At 40.8% G+C, this 23,000-nt stretch overlaps 2 protein-coding genes across 6 annotated transcripts in view; both read right to left on the reverse strand.

Annotated features, from left to right (window-relative positions):
* Positions 1-939: 939 nt before the first annotated feature.
* PDCL (phosducin like) lies at positions 940-11,786 on the reverse strand. 2 transcript variants are annotated; one of them, XM_075905612.1, is made up of 5 exons: positions 11,702-11,786; positions 10,823-10,871; positions 4,184-4,355; positions 3,114-3,295; positions 940-1,708 (listed from the first exon to the last, which is right to left on the reverse strand). In XM_075905612.1, the coding sequence occupies exons 3-5, from the start codon at positions 4,347-4,349 to the stop codon at positions 1,157-1,159; spliced, it is 900 nt and encodes a 299-aa protein (XP_075761727.1). In that variant the 5' UTR covers positions 4,350-4,355; positions 10,823-10,871; positions 11,702-11,786; the 3' UTR covers positions 940-1,156. The 2 variants fall into 2 exon arrangements, with proteins under 2 accessions (XP_075761727.1, XP_006121993.2); XM_006121931.4 differs by lacking the exon at positions 11,702-11,786 and adding an exon at positions 10,952-11,086.
* A 251-nt stretch (positions 11,787-12,037) lies between these two features.
* Positions 12,038-23,000, reverse strand: part of RC3H2 (ring finger and CCCH-type domains 2) — a 49,915-nt gene continuing 38,952 nt past the window's right edge. For 3 of the 4 annotated variants that reach the window (XM_075905606.1, XM_075905605.1, XM_006121933.4), the window contains 7 exons: positions 21,066-21,279; positions 20,874-20,958; positions 20,280-20,361; positions 19,733-19,867; positions 19,040-19,147; positions 17,924-18,072; positions 12,038-17,298 (listed from right to left, as the gene is read on the reverse strand). In XM_075905606.1, coding sequence (XP_075761721.1) covers positions 17,100-17,298; positions 17,924-18,072; positions 19,040-19,147; positions 19,733-19,867; positions 20,280-20,361; positions 20,874-20,958; positions 21,066-21,279 — 972 coding nt within the window. In that variant the 3' untranslated portion in view covers positions 12,038-17,099. The remainder of the gene's footprint in view (positions 17,299-17,923; positions 18,073-19,039; positions 19,148-19,732; positions 19,868-20,279; positions 20,362-20,873; positions 20,959-21,065; positions 21,280-23,000) is intronic. The other variant, XM_075905607.1, reaches the window with a different exon arrangement.

Below are 23,000 nucleotides of genomic sequence, written 5' to 3' on the forward strand. Positions count from 1 at the left end.
CCTCTTCCGTTAGCTATTTGCGATGGATTGCTGTTAACGCTGGCCCTCTGCTCAAGTAACCATCACCCAACCTATGGATCCAAGATTTTAAAAGGCTCCGGGCAGCATCATTTAGACTAGAGAGTTCTGAATGAAGAAAGATTCTCACATTTATACCGAATGTAGGGGTAAACATTGAAGACTCCATCCAACACTGAAGAATAACTTTTAGGGTGGAGTGGTGAATTCTGCTACTTAGCAAGCAAGGGAAATACTCCTCATTGTCTGTCAAAAACTATACAACTTGACAAATGGAACATGTAAGAGACAAAGAATGGGATACAGGGTCTTTCACTTTTGATTTACTGGTATGAATCCAGCTTCAGGTTAGCAATGATGAAAACTGTTCTTCTAATGGACTGTCGTAGAAGCTCATGGTCACAAATCTTATTCCTTTTGTGTAGGTGTCCACTTTAAAAAAAAAATCCATCTTCTCCATTGGAACACCTCCACACAAAAAAGTCTGGCTGAATGAGCAGAGGCTACATTCCCACACTTTGCTGCATTCCTCACCCTGGCTGGGGAGCACAGGGGGCAGACAAACCTAGACCTGGCCCAGGTAGGGGACATGCATCCCTCCCTCAGCTGTGCCTGCAGCAGCCATGGAGAGGTGCTTCTCACCTGGCCCCAAGCTGCTGCAGTGAGAAGGGGCTAGGGTAGTCCTCTCCCTAGGACAGCCTGCATATTCAGCTCTCAACCCGTCCCACCCAGAGCAATGATTTCAATTAAGAACAAATATTGAGCTAAGGACCTGAGAAACGCCAGGTACATCTTCTAGCATTCTATACAATTCAAAAGATGAGGTGTCTCAGTCCTACCTGTGTGTAACAAGAGTTCCTGGAAATCAATTTAAGATGTGTTCCACATGCATACACTTCAAAAACATTTTACGACGTCCAAGACAGTTGTAGTTTCCATTTTATTGAAGTAATTAAACAAACGTTAAGAATTCATTACATATAATAAAGGCTCTTATAGTGCTAATGGGCAAAATGCCAAAGTGCATGGGAAGGAGGGAAAATATACAAAAGACACAGAAAAGAACAAATGAACAATCTACACTGACAAGAGACCCCACGGGCCAACCCCAGCTTACTCAACCCTTCATTCCCCTTTTTCAGTCTATCTCTAAATCACTGTCTTCACTGTAACATGCAGATGGGTTACATATGGAAGTCAGCAGCAGCAGATCCTTCTCTGGGAGCAGACCACACTCCTGTAAAAAAGCCTCTAGGTCCACAGCAAAAAAATCTTCTCCAAGCTGGTCGGTGATTCGCACGAAGTTGCCAATTAGCTCCCCGCCCTTATAGATGAGCAAAGCAGGCAGAGCATTATTAGTAAAGCGAGTGCTGGCACCAATCAGGGAACTTTTTACTCGACAAAATTTGACTGTTGGGTACTCAGCAGCAAGACACATCATGCAGCCATTCACAGATTCAGAGCCAGGGATGTCATCTTCATAGATGTGGATCATGATCAACGTATTCTTGTGCTCTTTATCAACTGTGTCCAAAAACTCTTCTCCACTGGTGATCTCAAAAACCTGCTTAAACTGCTGCCCACTATGCAGCTGCTGCCTCATCTCCTCCATTCGCTGCTTCCTGTATTGCTGTAAAAACTCTTCATCGTCTTCGCCGTCATGAATCATGTTATATTCCTGTAAAGTCATCTACAACATGTGCAAAGAAATGTTAGAAATACATCACAGAGAGAAACCTAGAACTCCATTCATGTTACATGCAATTAGTAATTAAGTCAAGGATGTTTGACCTGCATCATTCCTCATAAGATACTCCACTCTGATCCATCCAGAAAGCACATCTTATAAGATGGAGCTTCTTTCATTGGCACTTTTAGCCTCCAATGGCTACATTAAAAGTGAGTGACGATAATGCACTCCTATTTTATACAAACTAGCTATGCCGCATGCTCCAATTAAGCTGCCAATACTGCTCTTAGACGGGCAGTTTGAACATTGTTTTTAATCTGAGCAGATACTGCTAGATTCCTAGTTTGTTTTTCCATTTTTTTAATTCAATTGAATAAATTTAGAAACTTAACATTTATTTTTATACCATTTTTTTTTTTTCAAAAATGAATGGTCTCATATTTTCTCAGGAATTGGAATTAACATGGGACTTATGGTTATCTTTCCACATCTTGCTTTACTAAGTCTATTAGCCATCATGCTCTAGGTATAGTTTGTTAGTTTAGTGTTGTAGCAGTCAGCAGATCATCACAGAAAACAAAAGTCAGTCAGAAACATAGTGGTTATTTCAGGCAGAGAGAATTTCTTAGCAAATATGAAGTTCATGCAAATTAAAAACAGAGATCTAAAATTCAGGCAATTCCCCCTGCCCTCCCGGAATATAACTTTATAATTTTAAACTGTTGGGCACGAGTGACCAAATTTAACTAACAACTCATGAACATAATATTGATTTATTGTCAACAGCAGCATGTATCAACTTTAGCAACATCTTCAATTAGATTCATAGGAACTGGTAATAAAAGTCAATTGACCAAAACACCTCATTTAGTTTTTGAATAAATTACCATCTCTGCCATTTGTAATCTTCGATGTCTAATCTTTCCTATCAGTTTGAAGACTAAGCTAATCTTTTAACATTCGTTTACCATACATTATAACAATTAGGCTGCCTGGAAAACAAGACATGTCTTACACAGCACTCATTAGCTTACAAGATGAAGTTATTTTACAGGTAGAGTTGCTGCACAGCTTAAGCTTGGAGATAAATTTGATGAAAGCATGCACATTCACAAATAAGGAAAATTCAGTGTCTGATACAGACTCCATCAGTGGTCTTGGGCCACTCACTTATTACTTAACACTTAAATATACAACATCTTCAAAGTATTGCACAAATATTAAATAATCTTGATAACACTCCTGTGAGGTAAGTAACCATTGCACTGTCTCAGTGTTTCCATCTGTTAAAGGCAACAATAAACAAACAGCCTGCAAGGAGTCATGATTTTTTGCAAAGCAGGTGAAAAATGGAAAGTGTTAAAATTTATTAACATAGAAGTCTCTCACTGTGCTCCCAGCTTACCTTTCCATTGATTTTTTCCTGAAGTTCTTTCTGCTTCTGTTTATCCTTCTCTTCGTCCAAATGAGATCTGCAGGTCATGGATAACTTTTTTATAAGTCGTTCCATCTCTCTACACTGCTCATCTCGTTGTTCGGTCTCCAGTTGTTTGAATCTTCGCCAATCATTTATGACACCTTTTGGACCTAAAAGTAAAAAGTGCAGGCATTTTGTGTAGACAGAAACAATTTCTGTCTATTGCACTTTCCATTCAGGATCTCAGAATTCTTTACAAATAGCAATTAAAGGACAGGCCATGTTTTCGTTTATTGTATATTGCTTAATATGCTGTAATAAAGCATAGGAATGTAACCAAGTAACTCCCTATTTCTGCTGTTGAATCCTCTGTGTCTTTTTTCTCATCAATCTTAGGCTACCGACATATATTACCTACCTATATTACTTTCTTTTCCATCTCAAAAGGATGTTGTGAAGATTAAGATCTGTACCGAGTTGTGACATGTTACCATCACCAGGGTTCAGAGGTACCATACAGCAGTTAATAGGGGCGTAAAACCCTGATTAATTAGTTAACTGGTTAAACACTACGTTTAACTGGTTAAAGGATCCCAGTGGGCCTTCCCCAGATGCACGAGGAGCTGCCCCCTGCCTTCTCCCAATCTCCCCATGGGGATGGAGCAGCCCTCCATCTGCTGCAGGCTGCTCCCAGGTATTGGTTAGCTGGTACCTGGCAAGGGTGATGCTTACCCAGTAACTGGTTAGCTGTTCACTATGCAGTTACTATGGAAAGGTTTCCTTTTCATAATGATAGAGGTGACAAGGAAAAAAAAAAAAGAAAGTGATGGTGAAATAAATCTGCAGAAGCCCCATCCCAGGAGTGTGTTCCATGATGTGCAGACAGCTGCAGTCCTCAACAATTTCAGCTTACTATTAACTTATTGCTGGGGCCTAATGAAAAGTGCTACTATTTAGTGTCCTATTTAGGTAAGGTCCCAGTTGTGTAGGCACTGAGTCCTCTCCCCAAGCACAGGACAGGCATGCACAGGAGGGTAACATCTTTTACATCACAGTACCTGTGTTCACTGCAGTGCCATCGCTACTCAGCTCCACCTCCCCACCAACAGTGTCCGGAATAGTGGTCTCTCTGGCTTTATCCTCTCTCTCACTGTCTTCATCTTCACTACTACTGTAGTAGTACTGGAGCTTCTCACCAAGCAGTTTATCATCTAAAGTAGTCATAGTATTCTAAAAAGAAATGGCTAGGTCAATATCAATGTATCTCCCCTTTACACACAAACACACATCAAGTATCAAGGCTACATCTAAACTGCACTCTTCTGTCAGCAGATGGATGGAAATTAGACACATTGAAAGTGCAAATGAAGCCGGGATTTAAATATCCTGCACTTCATTTGCATAATAGTGGTCTCTGCTTTTTTCTGAAATGGGGCTTTTCGAAAAACAAACAAAAAAAACAGACGGCAGCTTAGACGGGGTATTTCCAACAGAAATGCCCCATCTTGAAAGATCCTGTACTCCGTTTTTTGAGGAGTACAGGATCTTTCAAAACGGGGCATTTCTGTCGAAAATGCCCCGTCTAAACTGCTTTTTTTTCAAAAAGCCCTGTTTTGAAAATAAGCGGCAGACGCTGTTATGCAAATGAAATGTGGGATATTTAAATCTTCACTTCATTTGCACTTTCAATGTGTCTAATTTACATCCCTCTGCCGACAGAGGGGTGTAGTTTAGACACAACCCAAATGTATAATCTAAGCCCTCTACACCTCCAGAGAAAAACATGAAGGCTGTCTATTTAAATGAGAACAGTTTGTTAATCCATTCCCAATAAGGCTATGCTGCACCTGGCCAAGCTCTCTGAGAATGAATTGGCACGTCTCATTTCAGACATGTTTATTAAGCCAAAACACACAAAAGCAGCTCTTTATTACAAAGTTTCTTCTTCAACAGATAAAGAATAAAGGCATTCAGAGTATTTATTCACTAAAGATAGTTCTGCTGCTTAACAATGGTTCAAGATCACCATTTACCCAAATCCTAAAACCTGCGCCAATTAAAATTTCCTTCTGGATTTTTTACATTTATTAAATTTCAACTTCTAATATTATGGGTGAAATTACTAATCTTTTAGCAAGTGGTGAACGATGATTAGAATATGATTTATGAGATTAACAGTAGTATGCACTTTTGATAAGATATCAAAGCCACTTATGCAATTAAAAGTTTTCTGTGAAAATTCAGAAAAAACAGGAAGTTTACAATACAGTTTATAAAATTTTAAAGTTCAAAAGTTCTAACCTTTATTCCTTACCTATCCCCCATATATATTTGGGAGGGAGTCATCCAAAGCCTCTCTACAGGATTTGAATAATTATTCAAAATTAGTGGGAACTGAGTACAGGCAGTCCCCGACTTACGCGGATCCGACTTATGTCGGATCCGCAGTTACGAACGGGGCTGCCCCGGAGTACATGGACTGCGGGACCTCGCGGTCCTGCCGCCCGTGTACTCCGGGGCTTTCTCCGCGTCTCCCTGGTCTGCAGACCAGGAAGACGCGGAGCAAAGCCGCGGAGGGGCTCGGGCAGCGGGGCAGCACAGGCGCTACTGGAGCAACCCAGCAGCACCCCAGCTGCTCTGCCCCAGGTGTCCTGATTTAGCCGCTGCTGAAACTGACCAGCGCTGACTACAGGAAGCCCGAGGCAGAGTTGCTCTGCCCCGGGCTTCCTGGAATCAGCTGCTGATCAGTTTCAGCAGCAGCTGACTTGGGGACGCTTGGGGTTCTTAAGTTGATTCTGTATGTAAGTCAGAACTGGCGGTCAGTTTCAGCAGTGGCTGAATCTGGACGCCAGTTCCGACTTACATACAGATTCAACTTAAGAACAAACCTACAGTCCCTATCTTGTACGTAACCCGGGGACTGCCTGTATTTACATATACATACACACACACACACACACACACACATACATACACACACACACATATAAAAAAAAGACAGTGTGCAGTATCCAATTGTATCTCAAGAAATATCTTTTAGGGTTTCATTTAGAAACTTATCTCTAGATTATTACTAAACAAATTCTATCTAGACTGAAATTCAGCACCTAGTCTCTTCCCAGAATCAAATAATCTCAGCAAACCTCTTTTCTCAAATATATATCATGCAAGCCTGGAAAAAGAAATAGTTTAATTACTGATGTTTGTGTACTATTAACAATAAGGATAAGATCTGTAGCAAGACGGGGACTCTGCTTTTGGCATTACTGGGTGCAGCTGCATGTCTGCAATTTTCATCTAATACCAGCATGCAAATTAACAACAATTTATTTGCCAAATATGATTGTTTATCTGCCTACAAAGGACTTGCAAGCAGTCAACATTTCACAGAGCTCATTTTCACTTGAATAAAGCTCAATTGTAGCATATTAGGAATAGAGATAATGCTGGTAACTCAGACACTAGTAGAAGTGATACTACAACAATGCTTGGAACGATAAGATTTTTAATGGTAAATCTTAATTTCACCACACAGACACAAACCAGAAACAAATATTTCTGCTGAGAATACCTGAAATGCACGGGCAGGCAAAATAAGAAAATTGCTGTTTGAGAATTTAACAGTTTGATTTAAGGATATTTACGTTGAACGTTTTGACATTGGTTTGATAATTTGTGTTTTAATGGTTATAAAGCTTTAATTTTTTGAATCTTGATGTCTGCTATTATTAAACTATTATTGTCAGACCTCGGGTAGTTTCCCACAACTATGAACATTTAAATAGATACAAAATAGAAAAAATGCTTAAAATCATTGTCAGTCAAAATTAACAGTTTAAAAATCAAATTTACCAAAGCAATATGTAGTAATCACAACTGTCCTTAAATCTATCAACTGCCCTGAGTTATACCATTTATCCATCTAAATCCCTTTCTGTTGGCTAGAGATTAGCCATTGGCAGCAGTAGGAGATATTCCCTTTAAAAGCTATCTTGGGTATTAGCATTTACATACATCAAAAGCGTCTTGTACCTAATGGGTATAAAAGTAGAAAGTATCAAACATAAGTGACCACAAGCAGAATAACTGCCTGAGGCTAGTACGAGCGTTCAGAATTAAAAAAACAAAAGGAAGTTTTTTCTTCACTCAGTGCACAGTCAACCTGTGGAACTCCTTGCCACAGGATGTTGTGAAGACTAGGACTTTAACAGGGTTCAAAAAGGAGCTAGATAGAGTCACAGAGGTTGGGTCCATCAATGGTTATTAGCCAGAATGGGTAGGAATGGTGTCTCTAGCCTGTCTGTCTGTAAATGGATGACAGGAGAGGGATCATGTGATGATTACCTGTTGTGTTCCCTACCTCTGGGGCATCTGGTATTGGCCACTGTAGGCAGACAGGATATTGGGCTAGATGGACCTTTGGTCTGACTCAGTACAGCTGTTTTTATGTTCACTTAAAAAACAATGAATAGTCTAGTAGCACCTTAAAGACTAACAAAACATGTAGATGGTATCATGAGCTTTCATGGGCACAACCCACTTCTTCAGATGACTGCAGTAATAGAAGTCCAGATCCAAGAATAAATAAGGGAATGGGGGGGGGGGGAAGAGAAGAGAGAAGAGAAAAAAAGAGAAAAGGAGGGGGAAAAGAGAGAGAGAGAGAGAGAGAGAGAGAGAGAGAAGATGGTTCAAGTAGTTACAAGAGGCTGAAAAGAACAATTAGCACCTCCATTGTTTGGTTAAGTCATTGGGATGTGGAAGGTAGTGTGTGAGCCAGCCAATGTCCCTGTTCATTCTATTTGCATAAGAATTAAACTTGTAATTAAGTTAAGTTCCAATCCTTCTGTGTATTTGGCTCATGGAATTGGCCTGAAACAACACAGTGACTTGGAGATCCATTAACGAGTGTCCAGGCAAATTTAAGTGTTCTCCAACAGGTTTCTGTGTATTTCCATTTTGGATATCTGATTTGTGTCCATGAATTCTTTCCCGTAAAGACTGTCCAGTTTGAACAATATACATGGCAGTGGGGCATTGCTGGCATTTGATGGCATAGATCACATTAGTGGATGTGCAGTTAAATGAGCCTCTGATTTGGTGGCTGATGTGGTTGGGTCCAGTGATGAAATTGCTAGTGTAGATGTGTGGTCAGAGCTGGTACTGGGGCTGATTGCAGGGGTGGGTTCCTGGATGATTGTGATGGAGGTGTGTTGCGAGGTTGCTGGAAATAATTTGTTTGAGGTTAGGGGGCTATCTTATGTTCACCAACAGCTTCCACAGCAATTCTCCAGAGCTGATGGAATAAAAGCAAACCTTTTAATGGCATGAACCACGATCTTGAGCAGGCTGATATAAAATTGAGAACGCCATTTCCATTTTTGGGGGGAGTATGAGTATGTGCACACTGATGAGGTAGACCTAATAGTCTCTATTTCTATGACAAGGACACAGTCTATACTGAAAGGAGAAAGTAGTGTTTTCAGGTTTTCTGCTAACCACTAGCAATATCTGCAAACTGCTGAAAGCAGGATTATACAGATTAATGAATAGATAGCCAGATGGTTCATGGATTACTGAGGTTTTTCAGAGTACAGAAAAATTACATAAAAGATACAGCCACTACCTACCCTAGGGAGAGACAGATGTAACCTGCTAACATTTTGGGTACTGTAGATTATCATCTTTGACTAATAGCACAACACATCACACTGTCAAAAGACAGCTGTATTTTTCTAAGTGTTCATCCATAACAGGGCCTATGGAGAATGGAAACTAAGGAATTAAAGAAGTTCATGCCCTTAAAACCCCCTGCTAGCTTTAAACTGATCCAGAGATGCTCTGTCATGCTGAATTTATTTTATTTTATTTCCCTATACTACTGTAAAGTGTCTAGAGATACTAAGCCTTATGTCTGCTCAAGAAAATAAAGTGATTACATTCAGGTGGCTGGGACTGGAGGTCCCTGCTTACGAAAGGTTAATTAGTTTTGCCTAAGGGCTTGGTTGGGAGAGAATATGGATTTCTTTTTCATCTTTTCTTCTGCTTGCACACCAAGCAAAGTGTTTGCCAATACAGGGAAAAGACAGAGCAAAAATAACTAGGGAAAAAAATCAGTGGGTATCATGTATGTTTGTGGCCAGTACCCTGAAACAAAATTCCAGTACTATCCTGTGTATCAAACGGAATTCAAATTAACATAATTAATTTTCAGGTATTTCCTAAGAATGCACCATCGAACTGGCAGATTCAAACTTAATCATTTATAAAACAGACATTAACTCAAATGTAATTACATGCATTATAAAACAAGACTGCAACAATGTTTCTTCAAACTGATAATCTCTATTTTCATAAGCTAAATAGGGTTGGATTGGGTCAGTTTTTGGTACAACCCAAGTTCTACAAAAAGTGGTTTTGGTGATTCTGTAGGTGGCTCATTTCTCTGAGTTGATAACAGAGAGCCCCACCAAAAAGTCCCAATACATCTCTCTAATATGGTGCTTTTGCAATGTGGATAGGAGAAAGCTTTAGAAGATCACTTCTGGGCTACCATTTAATAGTTAACCCAGTTTTTGAGCGTAATATTGGAGACAATTTATAGCATTCTATTTTTGTATTTTATTCTATTCATTACAACTACTAATTAGTTAAAATTAGTCTCGGAAGGATTACATATTTATCAACGAATGCTGGAAAATGCTGATTTATATGTACACACACAAACTGAAAAATACATTTCCATCATTAATAAAAACGTATGGACAGGCAAACCAAGAAAAATGCTGCTAGAAAATAGTCATATAATTTGACAATTTGTGTTTTAATGTTTATAATGTTTTAACATTTTGAATTGGTGTCTAATATTATTACTGTCTGACCCTCCACATAACTGCCTAGAACTCTCAAAATTGGGGGGAGGGGGATCGACACCTATAATTTTGTACAACTAAAAATTTAAAAATTAGAAATTGCTTAAAAACATGGACAACTGTCAAAATGATAACAAAAAAAAACAAATTCTGGCAAACTTCCCTATATTTGTTCACAGGGATCAAATTTCTATAATTGATATCTCTACCCCAAACTAGCCTGATGTTCCTTCTTACTTCCCTTTTGTTCAAAAATTAATTTCAATACAGAATATTTTAGTTTTTGCCATCAGCTGGAAACCATATAATGGTTTTGATATTTTACAGGTACGAATGTAGATGAAGCCAGAATCTCCTGGTCTGTGTTGTTCAAATACAATGCATTTATTTCAAATTATTCATTTGGGGAATGTAGAATTGCTAAACTTAGGTTAACATTAATAAAAATGAATTTCTAATCAAACCAAACTTCTGCCAGTCCTGCTTCTGACTTTGATTCAGTCTGTTTGCCCCACATAAGGCCTACATCTGGGCCTTAGAATGAGACCGGTCACGTGTAAAAAGGAGGAACAGAGATGGCTCTGAAGACAAATATGTAAAGGAAAGAATGTCCTACATTACCGCATTTATTAATATTAACAGAGAAAAGAGAACAGGAGGCACGTATAAAAAGCTTGTATTAACAAGATGACATGAACGGAATAAATACACATTTAGCTGGTTATAGCAGAAGAAATGATAAAAAAAAGTATTTTTCTTTCTTTGTTTTGTACTAACTTTCAATGAGAAAGTTGGAACCATAAACTAAAGATAAACTGGGAGACTCACGGTTGGTTTGTAGTGCTGACCTCTGTGCCACCGATGCTGGTCCCTCTGACTATAAAAGCAGATGTACAAATATGTCACAAAGGGAGCAAGGAGAGCTGTGTGTGTAATGAATTGCTGGGGAGGTTTTACCTTCACTCGCCAATCCCATTGGCTCTGGAAAGTGTCAGGTGGAGCTGGAGGCGCAGCTCCTCCCAAAAGGATACTGGCACCATGAGCCAACCCCCTGCCCCAGCACCCGCCCTCCCAGAGTCCCCCCGAACACTCCAACCTAGACCCCCCCCCGCACCCAGAGCCGCTGGCCCCTCAGAGCGCCCCTCCCCCCCCGCACCCAGAGCCGCTAGCCCCTCAGAGCGCCCCTCCCCCCTCCGCACCCAGGGCCGCTGGCCCCTCAGAGCGCCCCTCCCCCCCCGCACCCAGGGCCGCTGGCCCCTCAGAGCGCCCCTCCCCCCCGCACCCAGGGCCGCTGGCCCCTCAGAGCGCCCCTCCCCCCTCCGCACCCAGGGCCGCTGGGCACTCTGAGCGCCCCTCCCCCCCCGCACCCAGAGCCGCTAGCCCCTCAGAGCGCCCCTCCCCCCCCCGCACCCAGGGCCGCTGGGCACTCTGAGCGCCCCTCCCCCCCCGCACCCAGAGCCGCTAGCCCCTCAGAGCGCCCCTCCCCCCCCCGCACCCAGAGCCGCTAGCCCCTCAGAGCGCCCCTCCCCCCCCCGCACCCAAGGCCGCTGGCCCCTCAGAGCGCCCCTCCCCCCCCCGCACCCAAGGCCGCTGGCCCCTCAGAGCGCCCCTCCCCCCCCGCACCCAAGGCCGCTGGCCCCTCAGAGCGCCCCTCCCCCCCCCGCACCCAAGGCCGCTGGCCCCTCAGAGCGCCCCCCCCGCACCCACCGCTCCGGCGCTTGCCGAGGCCGAGCCGCGCAGAGCAGGCCGGGAAAGCAGGGCGGCCAGTTCAGCGCACGGGCGACCCCTCGCTGGCAATGGTACAACCCGGCCCAGCTCGCAGGGAGCGCAACCACCTCCCAGCGGCGGGGGGGGAGGGGCCTCCTGCTCGTTAATCGGGCCGGGCCGAGGAGGAGGAGGGGCGGGGAAAGACACTCCACGTCACGAGGACCCACTGCCCCTCCCGCCAGGGGGCGGAACCCAGGCGTCCCGAGCCCTCCTCCCCCCCCCGCCCGCGCATGCGCCGCGCCCCGCCCCGCGCGCTCAGAAGGAACCAGGCGCGTGCGGTGGACAAATCATTTTATTGAGTGCATGCAAATACAGGTCAAGTACTGCAAACGGCCAGCGCTGGCCCCGCCGCGGCCAGCCCCCGCGCGCGTCTCTGCACGTCAGTGCTACAGCAAAACACACACAACTCACTCCGCTAGTCGCTATTAGCACAAAGCCCAGCCCACCCCGCCGGCCCACCCCGCAGGGCCCAGCTGGCCCCTCGAATCCTACTCCTAGAAACACCAAGGGAGACATTGCATCGGGAAATCCAAAACCGAAATAAATGGAATAGAGTTTATTCCCTATATAGCCCCCATTTCATTTTACAGATTTTAAATTATAGTTTTAAATAGAAGCTGAGAATGCACCATAAAAATGAGCATTAAATCCATCGTAGCGATGGTGCCTGCTTTATACATGATGGGTGTACACCATCTTTTATTTCATTTACATTTCAATCGAACAATAGATTTGCAAAGAAAATGTCTAATACAGACGTAAAAATATTCACACTAGAGCTTCACAATCGGTTGTACAATTGACAAACAGGCCTCTTTTCCCAACTTTCCAGCTAAGCAAGTTTATAAAACGTAAATCAATGCAACAAGAAAAAAAATTCTTTAAACTTCCAGGGAAAAGAATATGCAGTAAACTGTATAAATGCAGACAGCAAATGCTGCAAGCGAACCACAATACTTTAAGTGGCTATACAGAGGGTATGTGCAGTACAAATAAACGCCACATGTGTTGTATCACAACTACAGTATAATGTACTTGTTTGCCCAGCGAAGAAAATGCATGCATTTTCATGCCTTGGATTAACTGAGGCCTACTCTGGATAAATCGATGGGATATGTGCATATGATGTTGGATTTTGACAATAATAAATGCAGCCAGGCTCTTCTATTTCAAACTTTGTTAAAGGTGAAATGCCAAGAAAGAGCTTTGGTGACAGTCCTCCTTGAATAAAAGGTTTCTGCTCAAGTGTGGGGAATTTTGATAATTTTGCTTTATTTTACCCTTGACACTTAAGAGGTAAATTGTCATAGCACGCCCTTGCCAGCAAAGAGGTACATTGTGACAACTAGTACCAAGGAGTTAGCTGTGCATTTGTACTGGAAAGAACTGGTCATTTAAAGAGAACACATTGTTTTCTGCTTGCAGGAGAGACCCTTGCATTAGAGGGATTTCCTAACAAAAAAGGATTAAACTATAACGTAAGTAATGTATTCCAAGTACTGTGGATGGTTCATTTGGTTAAGGTCTAAAAGTTCACATTTTCCTTCAGACACAGGTTAATAAAGGTAAAAAAAATGACAAATATGATAAAAGGAGCTGCTAGCTCATACCTCTCAAATAGTGTTATGTACAACAGAAGATATTTGACAACTTGTGCTTTAACAAAAAAAAACCCCATACACTACTATCAAATTGTTTTTAGTTTTGACAAGATTTTTTTAAAAACATTTCTTCCCAAGGCCTTTCTTTGTGTATGATTTAGTACCTCAATCAGTCCAGAGCACTAACACTCAAGACAAGCATTCAGCTCATCAGCATAAATTAAAATTTCAAGTGTGTTATCAAAGCAGTAAACTTTTCAAATTATACATCTACAACTGGTGTCCTTATGTATCACACTTTAGTATCACTCTGTACTAATCTATCAAGAACCAATGCCAATGTGCTTTGCAAAAGGAGTCTAACCTATACTTTGAAAGGTCTAGTATACATTCTACAATGCACAATCTGAAAGAACACTAACTCGTTCATTTCTTGCTACAGGAACAAAGTATCAGTAGCAGGGCAGTCACTTTACTATAATTTATATCTTAAGAATGCACATGTTACTACTTTGTCATAAAAAAGTAGATAGCACGACATATCAAATTAGAGATAAATGCTAGTCCTAAAACCCATGTAGGAAATGAGACAGAACAAGGAATTAATCCAGGTTGTGAGGCAACACATTTTAACTTGAATATTGATACAATTTCTGTATCCCTGACATGTAAAATCCCTGCTATACCTCTCCTGGAAAAAATATGCTCATCTGCATAAAGCAAAGAAGCCACTCTTCTCCCTAATCTGCTACGGGCTTTTTTTCTGACAGCATAATGTATTTGGCCAAAAATCTAAATGGGATTCTCCACTACTACAACTACACACAAAGATTAGTCACTACTGTAATGTCAGAAAGTTAGCCCTTCCATTGCCCAAAAAGGCACCTGATTTGCAACTAGATACACACACTCACACATATTGGTTTGCATCAGGTCAAATAATGAAATGTTGCCAAAAATTAACAGCCAGAACTATGTTCTCATCTGTTGCTTCCGCTCACTGGGGGCACCAGAGGGTATAGTTTCGTGGCAAGATGATAATCAGTGTTAAAAACTAAGACAATGCTGGCACGTTATTAAAAAATCCCTCAATTCTTGTGTCTGACATTCTAGATATTAAAGGTTCAACACAAATTAGCCTCATCCCAAAACTGACTCCTTTTAACAGGAAGCATGTGGTCTTTCTAGAAAGCTACTGTATCATGGGATCTTCTGCTGCAGATAAGCATATATAAATACATTTGTTCTTAGACATGCCAATAAAGTTGTTAGGCTGATGTATTTGCACTGGACAAAACAGACAAACGTGTGTAAGCAGCTTATCCCAATTCCCCTCCAGCAGAGCACAACCAAGTTTTAAAATTGCAATTTTAAAATTAAAAAGTTAAGATAAATACACAAGATCAATTTATGTAGTATATATTCACCCTCAGATCATGCTGAAGATGTTCTGTGGAGTTCTGGTGCACAGAGGGCTCTTTCCCTGAGGGCGAATAAGGACTTCTCAAACCTTTATATTTTCTCTATTTTTGTAACAAAATAGCAATTTAAAATTTAAAAATCTTTTTAAAAAAATTACATTACCTTCAACGTGGAAGATCTCACTGTTTAAATATCCATGAAATAGACATACTGATTTGCATATCCTTTTGGAATTACATACAGCAAATAAAAGTACTTCGGAAGCATTTCAAAAGTAATATAAATTCATATTTACAGAATGGTCTTGATATAAAATATACAACAATCATATTCATGTCTAACATTCTATGTTAATTTGTAATATCAACAGGAAATGAGTTAAGGTGACAAGGTGGTCTAATTCTTGTTCCTAATCATTTCAGGCTGCAAAGTGAAACAAAATACCAGTCTTATTCCAGAGATGAGGTGGCACTGCCTATCAGGAAAGGTACAGTAAATAGCCAAAGAAACCAAGAAAAGGCTACTTTACTGTTGTTCTACAAAGATTTCTTTATATTTTTAGTATTAAATAAGTGTGTAAGATCTTCCATACTGACACCAGAATATCAAAACTAACCCTTGGATTTTCATATATATTTACAACATAATTATTTCATGGACATGTTCATTAAGAGCTATCAAACACCAATATTTTCGCAATCTAATCAGTAACCCTCAGGGAAATGCCAACCCCCACCCCTCAGAAACGTGCACAAAACAGTTATCAAAATCTTATATGACACACAGCTGTGATTTTGTAAAATAACTCAGACGACCAGTAACATGATCCTCTTTAAGCATTTTGCTAGCAGGAAAAGCCCTTACATACAGTACACCTGGTGAAAGGTTAGCTTGGCTTCAAATATTCCAGTACAATTTTCAGAGTAAACAACTTCACAGAAGTTAATAAAAACATTAAAAAACTAAAACATGTACCAAAGAAACTGAGGAAAAACAGTAAGATCGTTATCACCAGGAGGGAAGGTCCTGCTTTCTTTTTCCAAAATGGTGACTGAATATTTAAAATAAAAAACAAAAACAAAAACACACCAACCTATGCCCAGAGTGCTTGTGTGTGTGTGAACTCTCTTCTATTGCCATATCTAATATAACTTTTCAGTCATATCTTAGCAGGGCACATAGTCATACAATTTCTAGCACAACTCTATAGATTTAATGCTACATTACTGTAGGTTCAGTCAATAGCTAGTAAACAAGCAATATTAAACCTGAATACCAAGTGATGATTAACAATATTTAACCAAGAAAATGTAATGAGTGTCCAAACCTCCCACTAATTAGTTTAAATTAGAAAAAAAACCACACAACCAGCAATACCATATTGTTAGTCAGTGCAAACGCTACATACAGGGTTTTCACAGGAAAGCCAAGAGCACCTGATTCTTTTGCCAAGTCATCTGGATTTTATAAATGCAGGTGGAGGACTGCATTAAAAAAAAAAAAAAACCCACTGTTACATTAGTGCATAATTTATCGAAATGGTTAAAAATGGATGTGCACATGACTTGAAGGAACCAATACCAAGAACATTAGCTGAAGGATTTAGGCACTTGGGTTACTTTTTGTAACGTTACTTGGACAAGTAGCCTGTATACAACTATCAACAGTACTATAGCAGAAATTAAAAAAATAAAAATAAAAAGCTACAGCAAAACACTGCACCACCGTCCTGCATATAATGCAGTAATACGAAGCTAAAGTGTGTTAACCCTGTAATAAAGTACAAATCCCTACCTCTCACTCTCCAAACAGGAAACAATATTCCATGCAAAGTTCCATAACTAAAGAAAAAGCAACTGCAACAAGATGCAAGTTCCTCGCTCATGAAACAAAATAGAGACAAATAAATTAGTTTTACTTTCACTAGATGTATCATTGTAGGATCCTGCTAGTTTAAATAACTGAGTTGTTAATCTTCTATAGAAGCCATTTTAAATAAGAATGGCTCAGTTACTGCACCGGATTGCTACAAACTCATAAAAAGCTGCTTTAAGCTTAAGTAAAACAATGTCCAAATTCCATTAGTTTGTGGAAAGTGAACGCCTTACCCTAGTAAATTTATCTTTTCAGAATGCTAATGCAAGAGGGGCTTGAAGTATCAAAGAGTCCACAGGAAATGGATGACCCCAATATTATTTTTTTTTTAAAAAAAATATACATTATATAATATATATATTATATATATATATATATATATAAAAAGCTAGTGTAAATGCTTCCACAGCATGGTCACAAGCTGGAAAGATGAATGCCTTTCAGCTGTTAACCATCTTGCCATTTGCAATGGGCTTTAAAAAGTCGTTTTTATCCTCAGACATAATGTGAGCACTTTTCAAAATGAGGCTGCCAACACTGACTGATGTGCTGATGGGCAGGCAGCTTGCATTGCTAAAGGATCCTGTGATAGGTTGGCTGAAGCAAGAAGTTACGGGCAGGACTGCTTTCTGCTCCTCCCTGAGGGGAAAAATAAATCATACAAATATTAAACTTCAGCTTATTGCAAACTATAAAGACATAAATTGTGTGCATTAAACCACGTAAATATTGAAATTAAATGGTAATTTGTGGAAAGACAGACTGTTTTACCATAGAAGGGTACGCTCACAGAGTAAAAGCAGAGTGCCTCATTTTCAAAGGCAGCATTAAATGGTTAAAATACAGTAGCGTGTGTGATTCCAGCATAGAGTATTTTGCACTTTTTTTGGCATTGAAGAGGCTAATGGATATTAAGTTTAACGCCCAACCTTGCTGAGACTAGTCTTCCTGAATTCTGGTCATTATAAAAATATTTTTGTATTTCTATGTAGTATGGGAACACATGAAAAAACATAGGTGTATACCAACTGTTACCTAATAAATACAGAAAACCAGGTAACACAAATACATGAAAACTGATGCACCAATGGTCCATTTGATGGATTTTATAATCACAACCCTAATCCTTCCTAGTTCTCAACAGTCTCTTCCCATTTCCCCATTACACAGTGCAGAGGTCTCAGCCAAGTCTGAGAAGCTAAGCAGTTCCTCTAAACAGTCATGTTTTAACCACTCTGATGCTGCTGTTTTGTCTAACACTCACAGAATCACAAGGTCTTCACCTAAACTTTGTCTCTTCTGCTCCAAAGGTTCCTTTTGGTGTTGCTTGAGAGGATGTCCATTTTCTATAGTGGTTCCATTGAGCAGCTGGTCATCTCGAGAACTGATACCTAGCTGTATGTCCAGAATCTCCTATAGGAAGAAGACAGAACTGTCCATCAATGTTGTGGTGCTACTTGCTTTGGTAAATCTTCTAATTTCCATTTATGTTATGTAATGATTCTGGAAGTCAGAGGATACTCTTAGAATCTCTTTTTCTTTTGCAAGGTTCTCCACTTCCTTATCTAAGTCATTAATGAAAATACTGACTAGTATCAGATCCAGGACGGATGGTGCAGGACTTTTAGATACCACCTCAGTTTAACAGCAAACAATTAATAACTACTCATACGGTCTCTCAACCAGTTTCCAACCCACTTTTTATTTAAGAAATGGATCAACAAAAGAGAGGTATGGAAACCAGCATGCATTATGCAGTGCTTTAATGACAGAGATCTCTATTTTTTTTTAATACATGACTGCTCTAGAGAAGGGCTGCAATGATCCTTCTGTGTGGTATGAAACAAGATCAGAATATTTTATGACTGCACAATGAAGGTGAAAAATAATATTTCAAGAACCCGAATGCAGACTATTAATAGAAGCAAAATATAAAAGATAGGCCTGGGCAATAATAGGACTATAAAGAGCAAGGACAATTTTTTTAATGAATTTGGTATTAGAAACTAGATGATTTGAAACGTTTTAAGTAACCACATTGTAATAGATTTTACACACCTTTAAATACTTTTGGTTTCCATGTTGTGTATCGATAAAATTATTGATGTCATCTTGAATTTAACACAGAATATGTTTTAAAAACTTTTGCAATTAGAGTAACATTGACAAGCTCAGATGACAGACGAGCACAAAAGCAACCCAAGTTCTATGCTAACATGGTGCCAAAGAAGATTCAGAGATCAGTATAAAACCTACCTTTTTATTGTAAAAGGTTTCCCCACTATAAACGTGAATAATCATTGGTTTTACAAGAAAGAGCTTTTAGAAACAGCTGAACAACTAACCAAAGAATTCCAAGACATGCAGTTCTTGTTAATACCTCTATTTGTTCACCCTGCCCATCAGGTTCATCAGTATCAAGGGCTGAAAGCTCTAATTCGATATCCCGATCTGGCTTTGTGTCTGCACAGTCTTCAATATAGTCGGTCTGCAAATACAAGAGACTTTCCATATCCATCCTTAAGAATTCAAATCAAAATGGAAGATATCATCATAATCCACATTCCTGGGATAAGAGGGGAGAGTAGGAAATGGACAGCTACTTGGATGCCAATGGTGTACTTGGGTACTGGTCAGATTAGATATTTCCTGCTTACTTGCAGAATAGTGTAAAGTATGTGGGTGTTGGAAAGGAATCTTTTGAGAGCCCACTAGCAGAAATTTTAGCTTTATATTACCTACAACTGGAACAGAGAACAGAGATCACTTTCTTGATATAACGTATAAAGCTGGTAGAAGAACTATGCATGTTCTTCCATATTTAAGGATACTTATATGCATCTACCCCCGCCCAGCAACCGACAACAGTATAATAAAACAATTTATTTCTATGGAGTCCCTCAGCAAGAAGCAGTACAGTGAATGCATCTGCTTGCTCTCAAACAATGACCCATGTACAGCAGCAGCAATGAACTCAAAAGAATAGGTTACACATATTTTCAAATGAGCCCCTTCCAATTATATACCCCAAGCCCTCAGTGAGATGATACATCCCAATAATCTTTTTCTTTACCTCACCATTCCTCAAATCAATATCTTTGCTTAAAAGATTTAAGGTAAGGCGATTGCCTTCATCTAGGGAATTCCACTTCTGTTGCATGGCTAGTGCATTAGCTTCTCTCTGAAGTAATAAAGAATTACTTTTAGCCTGTGAGGGGAAAAAACCATAATAGTTACTTGACTACATTTAAACTTTGCATTGTTAGACTGCAAAAGAAATCTCCCCACACAAAGAACAGCTCTCTCTAATTGTGTATTCTCAGAATGCATGGCATACAGATCTACATCAGGTAACAAATTTCTTCCTCAATGCCTTGTCTGGATCCTGCAAATCTCAATACTTAACAGACAAACAGCACTCTCCACCATGAGCAACCCTTTTAAAATAAATGGGACACCTCATATGACTAAGCACCATGCCTGGTGTTCACGTGAATAGGACCAGGCTCTCGCTTCCTCATTCCTGTGAGTCACTAGGGTAATTCTACAATTTAATTCTGCACAGCATGTTGAGCTAGACACTGTAGGACAAAGTTGTAATCATGGTCCAAACATCTTACTTGTTGTAGTTCAATGCTCAGTAGATCTCCAGTACTGGAATGCTTTCTGTGACCAGATAATTCAGTAACTATGAATCTGTCCCTTTAAAGAGAAAAGCAACTGTTACTGTCCCACACAACAGTAAGAAAATCATTTTCTTAGTGACCCCTTAAGCTTCGCAGTTTGTTTCTAAACAGCTAAGATTTGTGGATAAAACCTGTGAGCATGAAATACTTGGCACTTTTCAGACCTCCTCACAACACCCCTGCGAGGGATGCAGGTACTTTCTAATCTCTCTCTACATTTCAGAACGTGTCTGTCTGAGTCCGTTTGTTCAAGAACTCCTCCTAAATGGGAAGAGGTAGGGCTACCAAATTTGGTCTGCAGCTTCCTCTTCTCCTAACTTAGAACAAGGTCAGGGCTGGGTTGTGCCAAGAGAACCCGAAGCCCCTGGAAAAGGACTATTTTCTATATCACGCAAAGGGAGTGGCTGCTGTTCGGACGGATGTGAAAGGGGTGACTAGCAGGGCTGGGGCCCCGCCATCATGCCTGCCAACACACCGACTAAGTAGCCCCCTTGCCTCAAACTAAAAGGCATTAGGGAAGGGTCATACCGTTCTACATAGCGTGCCGATGAAGCAGAATCTGAGCCACCGGAACTCCATCTTGAATCAACAGCATTGACATAAGGGACATAATCTATAACAAATTAAGGTACAATTCAATATCTTCTCAGAATATCCACATATAGGGTTATTAACTGTCCACAGCAACGTACAGCTGGCAATAGGAAGCACTGACTATACCTGATACACTGATGGGCTTAGTAGCACTTCCTTGGGAAGCGGTAGCCTGAATAGGGTCTGTTGTGTGATACCCTGTGCGGGAGGATCTGGAGATTGCACCCCATTTGGAGATGATGGGTCCATCACTAAAGGGAATTATAGGGTCTTCTTCCTTTGCCCTTCTCTGCGTTTCAAATAGATGCACTCTCCTCTTAACATCCCCGCTGTCCAGATCCTACACATTTCGGAGAGACCAGAAGATATAAGAGACTGATCAGCAGTTCAACACATTTAACAGGGTCATTCAAAAGGCTAGAGGTCATTGAACCACCTTTATTACACAAGGGCTGTGTCTAGACTGGCAAGTTTTTCCACAAAAGCTGCTGCTTTTGCGGAAAAACTTGCCAGCTGTCTACACTGGCCGCTTGATTTTGTGCAAAAGCACTGACTTTCTACTGTCTGAAATCAGTGCTTCTTGCGCAAATACTATGCTGCTCCCGTTCGGGCAAAAGCCCTTTTCCGGAAATGCTTTTGCGCAAAAGGGCCAGTGTAGACAGCTGAAAACTGTTTTGTGCAAAAAAGCCCCGATGGCAAAAATGGCGATCGGGGCTTTCTTGCGCAAAACCGCGTCTAGATTGGCACGGACGCTTTTCTGCAAAAAGTGCTTTTGCAGAAAAGCGTCCGTGCCAATCTAGACGCTCTTTTCCGCAAATGCTTTTAATGGAAAAACTTTTCCGTTAAAAGCATTTGCGGAAAATCATGCCAGTCTAGATGTAGCGAAGGTGATTAGTGCCAACCTGACCAGCCAGCAAGCGGGGAGGGAACACCGTGACAGTTGCCTATTGGGATTCAGTGGCCAACTGGCACCAGACAGTGATTCACAGGGTACACCTGTGTGGTTTTTTAAAGTGTTTCTGTTTCCTCTCAGAAAAAAAGGTCTCGCTGCTATAAACCCCATTTCCACAGTATGCCCCCCCAACATCCTTCCTCATACTGGAGGAAGTCGGAGTAGAACTGCAGAGAATGAGACATGACTTTTGTAGAGAAGCAGCTGTTTGATCATACTAGAGCAGGATGCAAACCCCCAAATGCAAATGAGACCTCCCTTATCCAGGAAGGTTCTCTCATTTTGGATATGTATTAAGTACGTTTTATTCTCCAGTTCATTCAAACCTCAGTTAATTTCGTGTACCCAATTTCAAGCCAATAAAACAATTGCGCTGCATTTTCATTTTGTTGTTTCCCCCCCCCCCCCACTACAGGATATGTATATTCCAAAAGCCTTCTAGCAGAGCGAGATCTGTGTTTAAGGATAATTACACAAATGATATCAAATGTTAGTTTTATGTAAGTGACCTGCGTGGGCCCTACAGCCATAATGAAAGTTCATGCAGACTACTCTGTTCTGTGGTGTGTAATGCAGGTTTTATCTTTTCCATGTCCTCTCTGTACTGCTAGCATTGCTGAAGGCACTCACTTCAAACTAAAGATTAACCAAAGCAATGACAATGATAGAACAGAAAATCTGGTAAGATTCCCAAATGAAAAAAAATTGCTCAAGGTCAAACAGTTCTGAATATCTCACGTAAAGCTAGCTGGAACTAGGGATGTTAAATATCGGTTAACTGAATAGTCGATTCACCTCATGGATTCTTATTGATTATTCTATAGTCCCCGGGGGTGGAGCCAGCAGCCAGTGTGCTTCCCACTCCCGGAGAGTCCCCTGCCACTATATCAGAGGCAGCAGCGCAGGGTGCCAGGCGGGAGCTGATCCGCGAGGGGAGCCAGTTTGAAAACCAACTCCCCTCGTGGACTGGCTGCCTGTCACCCCTTGCTGCTACCTCTGCAGGGTGGCAGCTGGCTCTGTCTTGGGGTGGGTCTGAGCTCCTGGACTCAGCATGAGCTCAAACTGAGCCGGGCTGCCTGCCTGCCTAGCTCCTAATACACTTTAAATGC

The sequence above is a fragment of the Pelodiscus sinensis genome, chromosome 22 (assembly GCF_049634645.1).
Source record: "Pelodiscus sinensis isolate JC-2024 chromosome 22, ASM4963464v1, whole genome shotgun sequence".
Lineage (NCBI taxonomy): Eukaryota > Metazoa > Chordata > Testudines > Trionychidae > Pelodiscus > Pelodiscus sinensis.